Below are 16,195 nucleotides of genomic sequence, written 5' to 3'. Positions count from 1 at the left end.
CCATGTTTCCTTTTTTATCTTTATATTTAAATCTTGTTCCCATTTTTGTTTAGTTTTACCATTTGTTTCCTCATTCTCCTTTTCTTGCAGTTTAATATACATATTTGTTATAAATCTTTTGATTAACATTGTGTCTGTAATCACATATTCAAGGTTACTTCCCTCTGGCAAACTCAAATTGCTTCCTAATTTATCCTTCAAGTAGGATCTCAGTTGGTAATATGCCAGCACTGTATCTCCAGTTATATTGTACTTATCTCTCATTTGTTCAAAGGATAAGAATCTACTTCCTCAAAAACAATTTTCTATTCTTTTAATCCCTTTTTTTCCCCATTCTCTAAAGGAAAGGTTATCTATTGTAAAAGGGAGTAACTTATTTTGCGTCAATATTAGTTTTGGTAATTGATAATTTGTTTTATTTCTTTCTACATGTATCTTCTTCCAAATATTGAGGAGATGATGTAATACTGGAGAAGTTCTATGTTGTACCAATTTTTCATCCCATTTATATAATATGTGTTCAGGTATCTTTTCCCCTATTTTATCTAATTCTAATCTCGTCCAGTCTGGTTTTTCCCTTGTTTGATAAAAATCTGATAGGTATCTTAATTGTGTGGCTCTATAATAATTTTTAAAGTTTGGTAATTGTAAGCCTCCTTGTTTATACCATTCTGTTAATTTATCTAGTTCTATCCTCGGTTTCCCCCCCCTCCATAAAAATTTCCTTATTATTTTCTTTAACTCTTTGAAGAATTTTTCTGTCAGTTGTATTGGCAATGCCTGAAATAAGTATAATATCCTTGGAAAAATGTTCATTTTAATACAGTTTATCCTTCCTATTAGTGTTAGTGGTAAATCTTTCCAATGCTCTAAATCGTCCTGTAATTTTTTCATTAGTGGATAATAACTGAGTTTATATAATTGGCAGAGATTTTTGTTTATTTGTACACCTAGGTATCTTATTGCCTGCATTTGCCATCTAAACGGAGATTCCTTCTTAAATTTTGAGAAATCCGCATTATTCATAGGCATTGCTTCACTTTTATTTACGTTTATCTTGTAACCCGACACTTCTCCATATTCCTTCAATTTCTTATATAATTCTTTTATTGATAGTTCTAGTTCTGTTAAGTACACTATAACATCATCCGCAAATAGACTGATTTTATATTCCTTGTCTTTTATTTTTATTCCTTTTATATTATTATCTATTCTTATCAATTCTGCTAGTGGTTCTATAGCTAACGCAAACAATAAAGGTGATAGTGGGCATCCCTGCCGCGTTGACCTGCTTAAGTTAAATTGCTTTGATACATGTCCATTTACTGTCACTTTCGCTAACGGTCCCTTATATAATGCTTTAATCCAATTAATATACTTCTCCGGTAAATTGAATTTTTGCAATACTTTCTTTGAACAAATAATTCCATTCTACTCTGTCGAAGGCCTTCTCTGCGTCTAAAGCAACTGCTACTGCAGGTGCTTTATTTCCTTCTACTGCATGAATTAAGTTAATAAATTTACAAATATTGTCTGTTGTGCGTCTTTTTTTGATAAATCCAGTTTGGTCTAAATTTACCATTTTCGGTACCTGCTCTGCTAATCTGTTTGCTAATAGTTTAGCTATCATCTTATAATCTGTGTTTAGCAAATATATTGGTCTATATGACGCTGGTGAGAGTGAATCTTTCCCTTGTTTTAGTATTACTGTAATTATTGCTGTTTTACATGAATCTGGTAAGCTTTGTGTTTCATCAATCTGGTTGATTACATCCAGGAGGGGCGGAATTAATAAGTCTTTAAATGTTTTGTAGAATTCTATTGGAAATCCATCCTCTCCTGGTGTCTTATTATTTGGTAATTTTTTTATTATCTCTTGCATTTCTACTGTTCCAAATGGTTCTGTTAATTTATTTTGTTCCTCTATTTGTAGTTTTGGTAGTTCAATTTTAGTCAAAAATTCATCTATTTTCCCTTCTTTCCCTTAGTTTTCAGTTCGGTATAATTGTTCATAGAATTCTCTAAAGTTTTCCTTAATTTCTTTTGGATTATATGTAATTTGTTTGTCTTTTTTCCTTGATGCCAATACCATTTTCTTAGCTTGTTCTGTCTTAAGCTGCCATGCTAGGTTTTCGTGAGTTTTTTCACCCAGTTCATAATATTTCTGTTTTGTCTTCATTATATTCTTCTCTACCTTATATGTTTGTAATGTTTCATATTTTATTTTTTTATCCGCCAATTCTCTTCTTTTAGTTGTATCTTCCTTCATTGCTAATTTTTTTTCTATATTTACTATTTCCCTTTCAAACTGCTCTGTTTCCTGATTATAGTCCTTCTTCATCTTGGTTACATAACTTATTATTTGCCCTCTAATGAATGCTTTCATTGCATCCCATAGTATAAACTTATCTTCCACTGATTCTGTATTAATTTCAAAATACATTTTTAATTGTTTTTCAATAAATTCTCTAAAATCCTGCCTTTTAAGTAGCATGGGGTTTAATCTCCATCTATACATTCTTGGAGGGATGTCCTCTAGCTTTACTGTCAATATTAAGGGTGAATGGTCCGATAGTATTCTAGCTTTATATTCTGTTTTTCTTACTCTATCTTGCATATTAGCTGATAACAAAAATAGGTCTATTCTTGAGTATGTTTTATGTCTAGCCGAGTAATATGAATATTCCTTTTCTTTTGGGTTTTGTTTCCTCCATATATCCAAAAGTTGCATTTCTTCCATTGATTTAATTATAAATTTAGTTACTTTGTTCTTTCTGTTAATTTTTTTCCCCAGTTTTATCCATATTTGAATCCAAATTCAGGTTGAAATTCCCTCCTATTAGTATGTTCCCTTGTGTATTAGCTACCTTCAAAAAGATATCTTGCATAAACTTTTGATCTTCTTCGTTAGGTGAATATACATTAAGTAGATTCCAAAACTCCGAATATATCTGACATTTTATCATTACATATCTCCCTGCTGGATCTATTATTTCCTCTTCTATTTTAAATGGCACATTTTTACTAATTAATATAGCCACTCCTCTTGCTTTTGAATTATACGATGCTGCTGTTACATGTCCTACCCAATCTCTCTTTAATTTCTTGTGCTCCAATTCAGTTAAGTGTGTTTCTTGCACAAATGCTATATCAATTTTTTCTTTTTTCAGTAAATTTAGTAGTTTCTTCCTTTTAATTTGGTTATGTATTCCATTAATATTTAAAGTCATATAGTTCAACGTAGCCATTTTATACTTTGTTTATCTTCCCTTTCCGTTTTTCCATCATTACCTTTCCTCCTTTTCCATTTCTGTTTTCTTATTTTAAACCCTTTATAAAGACAACATTCCTAAAACATCAAACATTTTCCTTATTCTCCTATTTATACCTTCTTTAGCCCCAATCTCCCCTTCCCCTCCTGAGTTGTCCTTTATCCCTTGTCGGACAACCACATCTCCCCTCTCCATTTGGGTTTGCGAATTCACTCGCAAGCGTCAACTGATTTTGCAGTGACCGCTATTCCCCCCACCCAGCTCAGCAAGCCATTTTTGTAGTCCAATTTCTACCGACCTGAGGGAGCGGGTTTCTCTCTCCACCGTGGGCCTCTTCGAACAGGTAAGGCCTTCTCCTTCTTCCTCCGTTGTCTTCTCTTCCTCTCTTCTTACCGTTGATTTTGATTTTTCTTTTTTTGTCACCATCTTCTTTCCACCTTTATACTCACTTTTCTTTAACTTTTATTTCTGTGCCTTTGTGTTTTCCTTTATTTTTCCCGACTTTTCTGGAGAGGGCTGGAGTTCACCGTCCGGCCACTACTCCATCACGTGACTCCTTCCCTTTTAGCAACTCTTGAACCATTCACTCCAGCTTAGTCCAAAACCTCCTGAGATAGTTGAAACATGATGTTCGAGAAAGAACACCGCAATCCTTCTCTCCAATTTAGGACCCAGCTCATTAAAATTGCAGAAAGTGTGACATAGATTGATCAGACAAGGATAGGTTGGCTGATGTGGGCATTATAGACAATAGATGCTGGAGTAGGCCAATTGGCCCGTTGAGCCAGCACTGCCATTTTTCAGATCATGGCTGATCATTCTCTGTCAATATCCATTCCCTGCCTTATCCCCATAACCCTTAATTCCTCTGCCCACAAGAGCTTTATCTAACTCCCTTTTGAACATATCCAATAAATCTGCCCCACCACCCTCTGCAGCAAAGCATTCCACAGATCCACACTTCTCTGGGTAAAATATTTCTCCTCATCTCAGTCCTAAAGGTCCTTCCCTGTATTCTTAAACTATGCCCTCTAGTCCTAGTCTCTCCCAACATTGGGAACATGTAATCAACCTACCAAACCTTGGATGAGGTGATTTTGCAGCAAAAAACACCTTTCTCTCAGTTGTTACAACCGCTGCCAGGGGGCACTGCCACAGAGGCACAATTGATAGATTGTCTACCTTGCAGCGTCGCAAACCCGGGTTCAATCCTGACCTTGGGCGTTGATCTGGGTGGAGTTTGCACATTCTACCCATCACTGCAGGTTTCCTCCAGATGTGATAGATCATTGCTCTCAAGTCTTAGTACTGTGCTCATCAAGTAGACTGGTTGTGTCATTCCCACTCTCACCTTATTTACAACAATATGTATTTACATCACTTCAGAAATGCAGCCAATTGTTCCTAGAGGGTAAATGGCTTTTTTGAGATTAGCTTTAGCAGTGGCGAGGAAATGTATTGCTATTTCGTGGAAAGATCAAATGGATCTTAATTTACAAAGATGGTATTTAGAATTAAGGTCATGTATTCCATTGGAGAATATAATATTTATCTCTTCAATTATGTTATGTATTTAAAAAGATTTGGAGCGCATATTTGGATTATTTTAATCTAAAAATTTAAAGATAGGGATTTGAGTGCTGCCGAGTCTCCTCATCCTATATTAAGTGAACTGTGTTTAGCATTTCTCCTCTTTTTCTCTTTTTTTTGTGGGTAGTTGGGGGGTTTTGATGTAGATAAGAGGGAGGGTGTATTTTAGGTTTGAAGAGGGGTTGGTGGTTTCTTTAATAGATTTTCAATTTTTTCTATAAATCATGTTTAAATTTTGATATATTGTTTTATTTAATTGTCTGTAACCATGGTTGTTTCTTTTATAAATAAAATATTTCAAAAAAATTGTTCCGAGAGTGTCAGTTGACCAGAGACACCAAACCACAAAGAAACAGCTGTTAGTCAATGCTAATTAAAGATTGTGTCATTGACAGAAAATAAATTAGGATTCCAATCCCCAAGGAATAATGAGACATTGGGGGAGAAATAGGATTAGAAGAATTATTTATGGTTATCATGGACATGAGGGGCTGAAGGGCACTGAATGGTGTTTCTGAGATGTGAGGGTAATAGGTGTGAAGGAAACAATGCCAGGCAGCAGCACTTCAAATGCACTGCAGGACTGATTTGCAGAAACAGTGCTGCTCCAGGGGTAATACAAACATGCGACAAAGCAAAATGTAGTAGTGGGAGGCAGGTGATTTGGGCACTGTTTAACAAATAACTTACAGCATAGCTCTGGCTGCAGATGTGGCACAAGGACACAGGACATAAAAAATAAAATAAGAGCAAAATTCGGCCATCTGGCCCATCGAGCCTGCTCCACCCACCCACCTACCCCCTGTACCCTTGAATTGCCTTTCTATTCAAACATTTGTCTGTATCTTAAATACAGTCAATGAAGAAGTCTTTACACTTCATTGAGCAAAGTGTTCCACATTCATTCCTTTCAAGGAGAAGCAGTTCCATCTCATCTGTCCTAAATCTGCTCCCCTTAACTTTGATACTAGTTCTAGTTTCACCTGCCAATGGAAACAACCTCCCTTTTTTACAAAAAAAACCTATCTATTCTTTTCATAATTTCTTATGTCTCAAGATATCCCCTCATTTTTCCCAAACTCATACGTGTACAGTTCCAGGCAACTCTATCTTTCCTCACAAGGTAACCCCCTCATCTCCAGAATCGACCTGGGCGAACCTCCTCTGCTCTAACTCCAAAGCCAATACAGGTAAGGAGGTCAAAACTGCACGTAGTGCTCCAGGTGTAGCCTCACCAGTACCCTCTCTGCTCTTAAACATCCTTTAGCACTCGGGTCAGCTCAAGTGTATGGAATTGGAGAACAAAGCAGTGGGAGCTAAACAGAGTGGTTTAGGTGGCGCCGAATTCAGCAAGGGAAGACACAGGCATGGCTACAAATGAGTAACACAACAGGATGTCGATGGAAAACTGAAGAAAGATGATACCAAGTGCATTTGTAGATTGCCTTTGACAATTTAAAAAGTCCCAAGATGCTTTGCAGAAGGAATTTTGGAGCAGATGGCTAAAGTTAAACTCAGCTTCTTAAAAAGATGGAGGGTAACAGGCAGAGAGCTTGAGGGAACAAATTCTACAGTCAAAGACTGGCAACACAAGACAGAGCAGCCAACAGTGGAATGATTAAAATAAGCAATGTGCAGGAAACCAGAACAGAAGAATTACAAAGCAATTAACACCTGAATCTCCAAGGCACCAGAGGCAGCTGACCAGGAGCTGGTCAGTGTGAGGCAATTGACCTGTTCTTGGGCTGGGTGGCTTTACGGAGATAGGGAAGTAGGGTCATGGAGGATGAGAATTTTAAAATTCAACATTCTGCTGGTCAGCAAACCAATGTTGGCATTCTGGGATGACGAGAAATAAGACCTTGGCATGCAAGTCTCACCAAACCGCAGAAGACTTTACACTGTTGTATATTGACATAGTGTTCACACACATTACCTTTAACCCCAGTCACTTTGATCTCAGTCTAGCACAGTTTAATTAATGGAACCAACTTGCAAAAGAGTTTTAAAGACAAGTGGTATGCTGCTTTCTATCGGGACAAGCCAGTTGTATGTTCCAGTCTAGAGATTAGGGCACAAAAACCCAGGCCGACATTCCAGTGGGATGCTGAAGGAACACTGCACTGTTACAGGTGGTGTATTTTGGATGAGACTTTAGACAGAAGTCTCTCAGATGGGACATAAAAGGTCCCTTAGTACTATTAATATCATTTAAAAGAGATTGAGACAGGTATATGGATAAATAACAATTGGAGGGATATGGACCTAATGCAAGGAAATGGGATTAGTTTGGTAAGCAACTTGGTCAGCATGGACAAGTTGGACCAAAGGGTCTATTTCCCTTACAGCAACCCAAGCCCCAACCTCTGCATCACGCTGGTGCCCTGCATGACCTTTACACCTCAACCCTTGAGGCAGCTTGCTGCAATGTGCGCCACCCATAACAACAAGAACTTCATTGGTTAGGAAGCACTTTGGGATAAACTGAGGTCAGAAAGAGCCCTAAATGTAAAGCATTTGTTAAATAAACAGGAAAGGAGTGATGGCAGGCCAAATTAAACCACAATAATTTAAAGTGCTTGGCTTTTAATTCCAAGATCATTTGAGTGCAAGAGTTCTAACTTCCTACAATTATGTAGGACCTTTGTGACATTGCACCTGAGGTATTATGTATAGTTTTTGATCTTCACACCTGCAAAAGGATGGACTTAAAGAACACATTTTTCATGGAGAAAGCCCAATGACAATTGCCAGACTGATTTCCACAAGAGCCTTTGCATACGAGCACAAAATGAGTTGACCAGATCTGTATTTGCAAAGGTTTAGCAGAACAGAGGTCATCATATTGAAACAGGTTATGCTCTTTCAGAACTCAACAGGGAAGATATTTCCCTGGCTGGATGGATGGGGGTGGGAGGTGTCAAGAACCACAGTACAGAATCTCAGTGTGAAGAATTGGACCTTCAGGACTGAAATGAGAAAACGTTACTTTGGAATTCTCTACCCCCAAGTGCTGTCGAGGCTTAATCATTAATTTATACAAATCAAAAATCAATAGGTGTCTTGCACATAAATATATTATATAAATGTTAATGATTGTTTGCCCATAAAGGCACACAAAAGGTACCACTATTCTAGCACCCTTACCAAGATGAGAAAAAGAAGCAAAAGGGACGTCTCTTTTAGAGACGTCGAGTGTCGATGGATCTAGCCACCTCCTCTGGTGCCACCTCCTGTGCTCTCTGATATCATGGGAACAGGGTGTTTTGTGGACAGGGCAAAAAAGGAGAGAGGGTGGAGGTCAGCCATGATCTTAATGGATGGCAAGGCAGGCTGGAGGGATGAGATGGCCAACTCCAGCTTTCAATTTCAAAGTTTGTGTCTTATTTCACAATAGGGATCAGCTGTCAATTACCTGTAACCACTCTTCAACTGGCTAAAAGAATCGCAGACTACAATAACCGTGTTTACATAGTGCCTCCATAATCACTAAGTAGAGAGTCACAATACCCCACAAGTCATTCAAGGTTCAAAAACCAATCAAGCCCCATGGCTATTATAACAACTTTGGAAAGTTGTGTGGGCTTTGAAGGAGCAGTAACCCAGAAGGAGTTCAGATTTACTTCTCAACTATGCAACGGATGCAAAATAATTCTACTAAAGTCAACCACTCCATTAAAAACAAGGAAATGCTGTTTAAGTCATTAAATCATTGGAAAATTCAATCAGTTTCTGGTGCCTCCTGTAATAAAGTGCAGCATGAAAGGCAATATTCCCTATACAGTCCAGGCTCCAACCCAATTTCACTCCCATGAATCCATGTCTATATGGCAGCTATAACCTCGCCTCAAGACAGACCAAATTAAGGCAGGTGCAACATAATTCAAAAATAAAATTTCCATTAAGAAACTCAGGGTTGCTCTCTCTGCAAGTTTTCGCTTGCACACAGGGCCGACTTGGAGTGTAGCTTCAGGCAACCCATCCCAATCAGCACCAGGTCGCTTTCCCCTGTTTATCTCCCATGTTTGCCAATCGGCACCTGGTGAAATCTTCAAAGTCGTCGTCCCACTCTCCTTCTCCAAACACCTGAGACCTACTGTGTTGTCTATTTTCATCTTTACTGCACCCCAGCTTTCCTTAGTCTCATTATTAGTGGCTGTGCCTTTAGCTCCAAGCTCCACATATCCTCTCTATCATCCTTCAAGAGATGTATCTTGAAGTTTGTTCCAAGATTTCCTTCTGCAACCTGGTGTTAAATGATCTCTGAGCACGGTATAATGCACAAACATGCTGGAGTAACTCAGCAGGACACACAGTAGGCATAGTAAAAATACAAAATACTGGAGAAGCTCAACAGGTCAAACAGTGTCCTTTAAAATAGCAGAAGTAAAATTACACAGCCAATGTTTCATGAAGGTATGAGATAGCGCTGGCAGGCATCTGAACAAAAGAGTGGGGGGTGGGGTGAGGAAGGGGGTGGCAAAGGCAGGAGATGATAGGTGGAGAAAGGAGGGAGGGGACAGGAGTGATCAGGGGGAGGAAGGAGGGATGGCTGGGTGAGTGAGGGGGAAGGGAGGGGAGAACTGGAAAGATAGTAGAGGGGGAGGGGAATGAAAAGGCAAGCAGGTTTAGTACAAACCAGAAAAGTCAATATTAAGGCCAGCTGGCTGGAGAGTGCCCAGACAGAAAATCAGGTATTGCTCCTTCAATTCACACAGTATCCATGGGAAGCAAAGGGCTTCCCTGGGCCCTTTGTCAGGTATCATGGAAAGTCTCATGATTGTTAAAGGCATGGCATCAAATCTAACTATTGCTCAGTCAATTTTGGAGCAAAGTTGTGCACATCTGTGTCCCTGGTTTCAGAATTCTCCATCTCACCACTCCCTATTCTAACAAATGGCCATAAACGATTCCTTCCCGTCAAAACCAATACCAGCTGTATCTGTGGGTCCAACCTAGAATGCCCGGAAACCATTTCAATTCCCCTCACCGTTCCCACATAGACACATCTTTCTTTGACCTCATCTCCAGTTTACATTTGGCCTCACCCTGACAGTATTCCCAGGCTCAGCGTCATGGGGGGGGCATTCGCGGCCCATGTCCCCACCCCCCAAATGAGCTATTGCGCCCCCCCCACCCATCCACAGCACTAGCGTCACTAGGGGGTTGCGGACTGCACTAGGTGACGCCATCAGAAGGGGTGTCACCAAAATGAACCACCTGATTTTGTCTCCATGCATGATTTTGCATTTGTCTGAAACACCAGAGGGAAGGGGAAGTGTAGCGGACGGAGGTCCATGGCGGGTTTGGCACCCACTCTCCTCCCCAAGTTCTCGAATGGCAGTTTGTGCCCCCCCCCACACCCTGCGGTTACCCTAATCCACCCGCCCCCCCACCCCGCCCGATTAGCTCTCTTCTGCTGCAGACTCTGGATATCCCTCCTGGTCAGCCCAAATCTATTGCATTGATTTTCTCAATTTTAGATAACTCCCCTCCTCTCTCCGGTCCCACTGTTTGCACCTCTCCTTTACCTCCTTCCATTCTCACTTTTCTCTCTATAATCTCTTTCCTCTCTTTCTACCTGTCTCTCCACCTTCTTCTCTCCATTACCCTATCACCTCTTGGCACGTCCCCAACACCTACTCTCCTCTGTTTCACCCCCATTATATACTTGATTTCACCTCTTCCTACTTTTAGTCTCAATAAAGGCTCCCTGAAACGCTGACGGACCGTACCTCACCATGGAGGCTTCCTGACCCACAGTCCCTCCAGCTTCTCTTTATTCACTCAAGATTCCAGCATCTGCAGGCTTTGTGCTTCTCTTCATTTGAGCTCAGGCCTCACCATTGCCATACATCTCGCCTCTCAAACACTGCAGAGGAGGAACCCTGAGGCATCGTAATAGGATGCATTGATTTGATGGTACAGTGCAGAGAAGGACTCAAACTAATTGTATTTCCTGGATGTATGATGAATAAAGCAAACCTTTGAAATAAAACATTCCAACAGCTCCAAGCATCTCAAACCTTCATCTTGCTGAAAAATTGTTGCAACATCTCTTAAGCCCCACCACACAGAGAGATGGTTTAAATTCAATTTTATATATTTTTTAAATTTAGCCATACAGCACAGTAACTGGCCATTTCGGCCCACGAGCTCGTGCTACCCAATTATACCCAAATGGCCTACAAACCCCAGTATGCTTGGAACGATGGGAGGAAACTGGAGGCCCCGGGGAAAACCCACACAGATGTGGGGAGAACGAACAAACTCCTTACAGACAGTGTGGGATTTTAATCCTGGTCTGTCAGGCAAGTGCCTTCCAGCCCCTGAAAGTGCGGTGATGGGAAGGGTGAAACTATCGCATGCAGACCAGGACCCCTTTATTAAGGATCAACCACAGGCAGGGCAGACAATGCCTCTCTTGAGTCAAACAGACAGCATTGATGAAGAAAAGATATTCCCCTGTCAGCGACTGAAATGCCACTCACCGTGAAAATCACTACAAAGGTGATGAAGTGGCTTTTTTAAGCAAAGTGAAAGCACATTTTCAAACAACAAGATCCCACAACCACCCAATGAGATGAATAGCCAGAGATAAGGACATTCCAGCGAGTAGACCACTGCCTTACAGTTTCCAATGAATCTGGGTTCCTTCTTGCAGTGTCCCCAAGGGGTTTTCTCTGGTTTACCCCCCACTCCCAAGTCCCAAAGATGTGTAGGTTGGTAGGTGAATTGGCTGGTGTAAATTAACCCTTGGTGTGTAGGTGACTGGGTCAAGCTGATGAGAATGTGGGTACAGTACAGGGGATTAGTTGGAAATGGGCGATTAATGGCTTTACCCATTTGATGGGCCACAAGCCTGCTTTGACACTGTATATCTCTACGTCACTAAATTGGTTGATTGCTGGTGAGTGAAAATAAAATATTGACCAAGGCACAGGAAAAACTCCAGTGACCTACAAGCAACAAATGTGGGAGATCTTCTTTGTCAACCTGAGAGGCACTTAATATCTCAATGGAAAGCCTGCAATGAGAGCTCAGCACACTCCCTGCAATGTCTGTCTTTTTTTGTGCTTCTAGGTGTCTGTGGCTTGACCCCACAACCTCTCAACTTGGAGAGAATGCGATGCCTCCCTTGGTGCCTGCTCACCTCATATCCTGGACTGTGGCTGAGAAATGAGCAGAAAGATGTCGCATACAAAGCAGGATCTCAAACTACTTTCCTCCCCCCACCCTCAGCGACCAGAATCTATCTGCCCCAAAGGAGAAGAGAGGACTGGGTTGGGGAGGGGGGGTTAGTTATTTGCAAAAGGAGGCCTGTAGCATTACTGAGGCAGAGTTCAAGGGGTTAGGTTAGGTGGGCTCCCACTAATTAATCATCATTTTTCAAACCCAACACTGCGAAGCCAGGTTTCCCTACTCACTACCTCATTCCAGCTTGTGGAGTCAGGTTCTGTCAACCATCCCAGAACAGAGAATGTAGAACAGCACAGTATGAGGCCCTATAGCCCATCAGGTCTGAGGCGAACATAATGCCCAATTTAAACTAAAACTCTGCTACTTATACAAGTGCCATGAAACCTCTTCATCATTACAATTGTACCAGCTTGTATCCCTGGCAGCCTGCTCCTGGCATGCCCCACCCCCACCATTTTCCGCATAAAAAAATCTTGCCCTGAACATCTCTTTTAAACGTTCCCCTCCTCACCTCAAGCACATGTCCTCTAACATGTGATATTTTTACTTGGAGAAGATTCAATGCATCCCATGCTTTTAGAAACTTCCGATAGCCTCCAACACTCCAGAGAAAACACCCCAAATTTGTCCAGCCTCTCCCCATAGCTCATGTCTTTTAATCAACCCATCATCCTGGTAAATCTTTTCTGTACCCTTTACTTGACACTTTTTTTCAACTTACAGGGGTGGCCAACCTACAGCATGGTGACAGGCCATTTTGGCCTATGAATCCGTGCTGCCTAATTAACCTACACCCCCCCCAGTTCATGGGCCAAAATGGCCTGTTACCAGGCTGTAGGTCTAAATTAAAAGGATAGCCACCTAACACATTTAGTCTCACAACATTTTGCAGGCAATTAAACAAGCACTGGAATGGCCCAGCCAGTGAAGGCAGAAGCTCAAATGCAGCTCTGCAGTATGAGGACAGATCAGTATATGGCTCAGGTGAGCTTAAGGGCTCACTTCCGCAGGCCCTTCCACAGATTCATGCATTCCAAGATCAGGGAAGGTTATTCTTCCTTCTGGGATCAGTCAAGGCATCAAGTCCTCCACCAATTCACTGGGGATCTGTGGTGGTTTTTTTTTGCCCCAGACAAACCTCTAGGTCAATTTTTTTTAAATAGCCAGTGTCACAAATCTACCTGGTGTTGCAGAGGCACCCCTGGGCAGGGGCCTGGAGAACGACAAAGACCAGAGAGCTGAGATTACACCCATCGTGAAAGGTTGGAGATCTCGGCACCCACCCACCCCCCCCCCACCACCCTTGCCACTAAGTGGCAACCAGTCAGAGACTTCTCCCTCAAGAGAGATCACGGGAGTTTGCTGCACAGGGAGCTCTGAGGGAGGAGATGCACTCAAGGGGAGGTAAGGACAGGGGGGAAAACGAAGCAGCCGAGATGCATCAATTGGTCTGATATGAAAGGGTCGTACGCGCTTTGTCAGTCAATTCAATTGGGAAGCAACGCTTCAACACATGGGAATTTCAAACACAGACAACAAACGGGTGTCCCCGTTTCATTCGCGTATTCCCGTTATCTCGCAAACTTCCTGAAAGCAAAGTTTCCCCGTCAGTTGCTTCCAGTGAGGAAGGCCTGAAACGGTTTAAGGGAACCGAGACACCTGGATTCTGTTCACTACCTGAAACCGACACAAACTCAGATTCCCAAACCGACCAACACACCCAGACGGACCACCACCACCCCCCCCCCACACACCCCCCCAAGCCCGTACCCACACACACCTCCCCAAGCCCGTACCCACACACACCTCCCCAAGCCCGTACCCACACACACCTCCCCAAGCCCGTACCCACACACACCTCCCCAAGCCCGTACCCACACACACCTCCCCAAGCCCGTACCCACACACACCCCCCAAGCCCGTACCCACACACACACCCCCCAAGCCCGTACCCACACACACACCTTCCCAAGCCCGTAACCACACACACCTCCCCCAGCCCGTACCCACACACACCTCCCCCAGCCCGTAACCACACACACACCCCCCAGCCCGTACCCACACATACACCCCCCAGCCCGTACCCACACACACACCCCCCAGCCCGTACCCACACACGCACACCCAAGCCCGTATCCACACACCCCCCCCCAAGCCCGTACCCATACACACACACCCAAGCCCGTACCCACACACACCCTCCCCAAGCCCGTACCCACACCCCCAAGCACACAGCCACACCCAAGCACATGCCTACACAGACCCCATCACTCTGCCGGCTAAACGACACTCTGCTGCCCAAAGCTTGTGGCAAAACATACATCAGAACCAACAGTTAGTGGTTGCTCGGTGAGTTGATTCTTTACAAAGAAGGGCGTACATATTCCCCCACCCCCAAATCAGTACACACACACACACATCACCTTGATCCTGAGACACTGTCGGAACACCAAGAAACAGAACGAGAAGGGTCGCTGCCTTCCAATGCAACAGGCACCTGCGAAGAGCGGGAAGAGGAAAAAAAGTTTAAAACAAAGTTCTTTTTGCTTTCGTGTCGAGATGAGTTGCACTAACTGATGAAAGCGTCACATGCAATGAGACACTCACCTCCTCCCAATCATAGCTATTTCAGCAGCTGGGTCTTGCTATCTTGCACAAAGCAAACCAGGCTGCAGAAACGACGGACTTGTATTTCCCAACCGTGCTTGAACAGCTGACTCAAAACCAGCAAGTAGTTGAAAGGGTGAGGAGAGAGAAAGAAGGGAGGGGGTGAGGCAGGGAGGCGGGCACAAAGTATTAACTCTCTCTGTCCCGGGCTGTGGAACTCCCCTGGATCCTATCGCCAAACGACATCAATTTCATCTCATTGAAGAATAAATAACTTCTTTCTAAAATGTCTTTCATTCAAACCTATTTGGATTGGATGATTGGAGGTTGTTCTCAACCTCTGCCCAGGAATTCAGACATTTGCTGATTAAAAAACTTTGAATCGTATTAAATTTTTATTTGGGGGGGGGGGGGGAAACGCTCACCAGGTCAGTGAGAAATGAATGCTTCTTCAAACCAAAACGAGAAAAACTATTTCTTTTTCCACAGATGCTGCCTGATTTGCTGATTATTATTCTTTGCATTTAGCAAGTTAATGACCATGAGTCAGAAAGCAGGATGGAGATCAAGAATCTGGTTGTGTGGTACCAGGACAAGAATCTTGCTTTCAATTTCAATAAGATTCCACCTGCATTGAATTTGCCTATCGTTATTGAATGAAGATCTACCGGGACCAATGCCTGAAGAGGGCGCACAAAATCAGTGAACCGGTGTGGACTCGAAAGGCCAACATGGCCTGTTTCCGCTCTGTAAATGGTTATATGGTTATATGGTTAAAATTGCTCTTATTTCTCCAGTGTGTGTGTGTGTGTGTGTGCACGCGTCGGGGGGAGAGGAATTGTACCTGTGTGTTCATATGTGTGTATGTCTGCATGTCTTTGCCTGTGTGTGGGTACGTGCTTGCCTGTGTGTGTGTGTGTGTGTGCACGTGTGTCCATGGGTGTGTGTTTTTGTCTGTGGGTTTGTGGGTGGATGTACGCATAAGGGTGTGTCTGAATAAGTGTGTGCGCGTGGCTGGGTGTTTGTGTGCATGACAGGGTGTGTGTCTCAAGGTAGTGTTTGAATTTATTCAGGCCACCTCTCCCTCCTTCCAACTCAATCTGCCAGCAAATGAGCTGTCGAACTTAAGACAATACCATTATCAATCTTAAAACAAAATGAAAAGAATGATTCAGATTTCCGCTTTATTGTCAGAGTACAAACATGACATCACATACAACCCTGAGATATTTTTTCCAGCAGGTGCAGCAGAATTATCACTTATTGGTAGTGCAAAAAAAAATGGACACATGTAGTCAAAGAAAGAAATGTAAACAAACTGATTCTGGTTTTCCTTTTCTGAAGTCAACAAGGTTGATGTTGGTGCACCATTCGGCCAAGTTTTCATTCGTCCTCCTGTATGCTGATTCATCGCCTCTTTTTATACAACCCACTACCATGATATCATCAGTGAATTTATAGGGGGTGTTGTCATATGGAGCCACACAGAAATAGGTGAAAAGTGAGTAGAGCATGGGGGCTAAGAA

The 16,195-nt window shown here is 42.5% G+C and overlaps 1 protein-coding gene across 1 annotated transcript in view; it reads right to left on the bottom strand.

Annotated features, from left to right (window-relative positions):
* The window catches only part of LOC138761656 (collagen alpha-1(XVIII) chain-like), a 290,964-nt gene extending 276,177 nt beyond the window's left edge, over nt 1-14,787 (bottom strand). The window contains exons 1-2 of the mRNA XM_069934180.1: nt 14,670-14,787; nt 14,486-14,559 (exon numbers count right to left, since the gene is read on the bottom strand). Of these exons, the coding sequence (XP_069790281.1) occupies nt 14,486-14,559; nt 14,670-14,683 (88 nt within the window). The 5' untranslated portion in view covers nt 14,684-14,787. The remainder of the gene's footprint in view (nt 1-14,485; nt 14,560-14,669) is intronic.
* Between the last annotated feature and the right edge of the window lie 1,408 nt (nt 14,788-16,195).

Source organism: Narcine bancroftii, chromosome 4 (assembly GCF_036971445.1).
Source record: "Narcine bancroftii isolate sNarBan1 chromosome 4, sNarBan1.hap1, whole genome shotgun sequence".
Classification (NCBI taxonomy): Eukaryota; Metazoa; Chordata; class Chondrichthyes; order Torpediniformes; family Narcinidae; genus Narcine; species Narcine bancroftii.
Note: the sequence above shows the minus strand (reverse complement) of the source record. Positions and strands in the feature narration are given on the sequence as shown.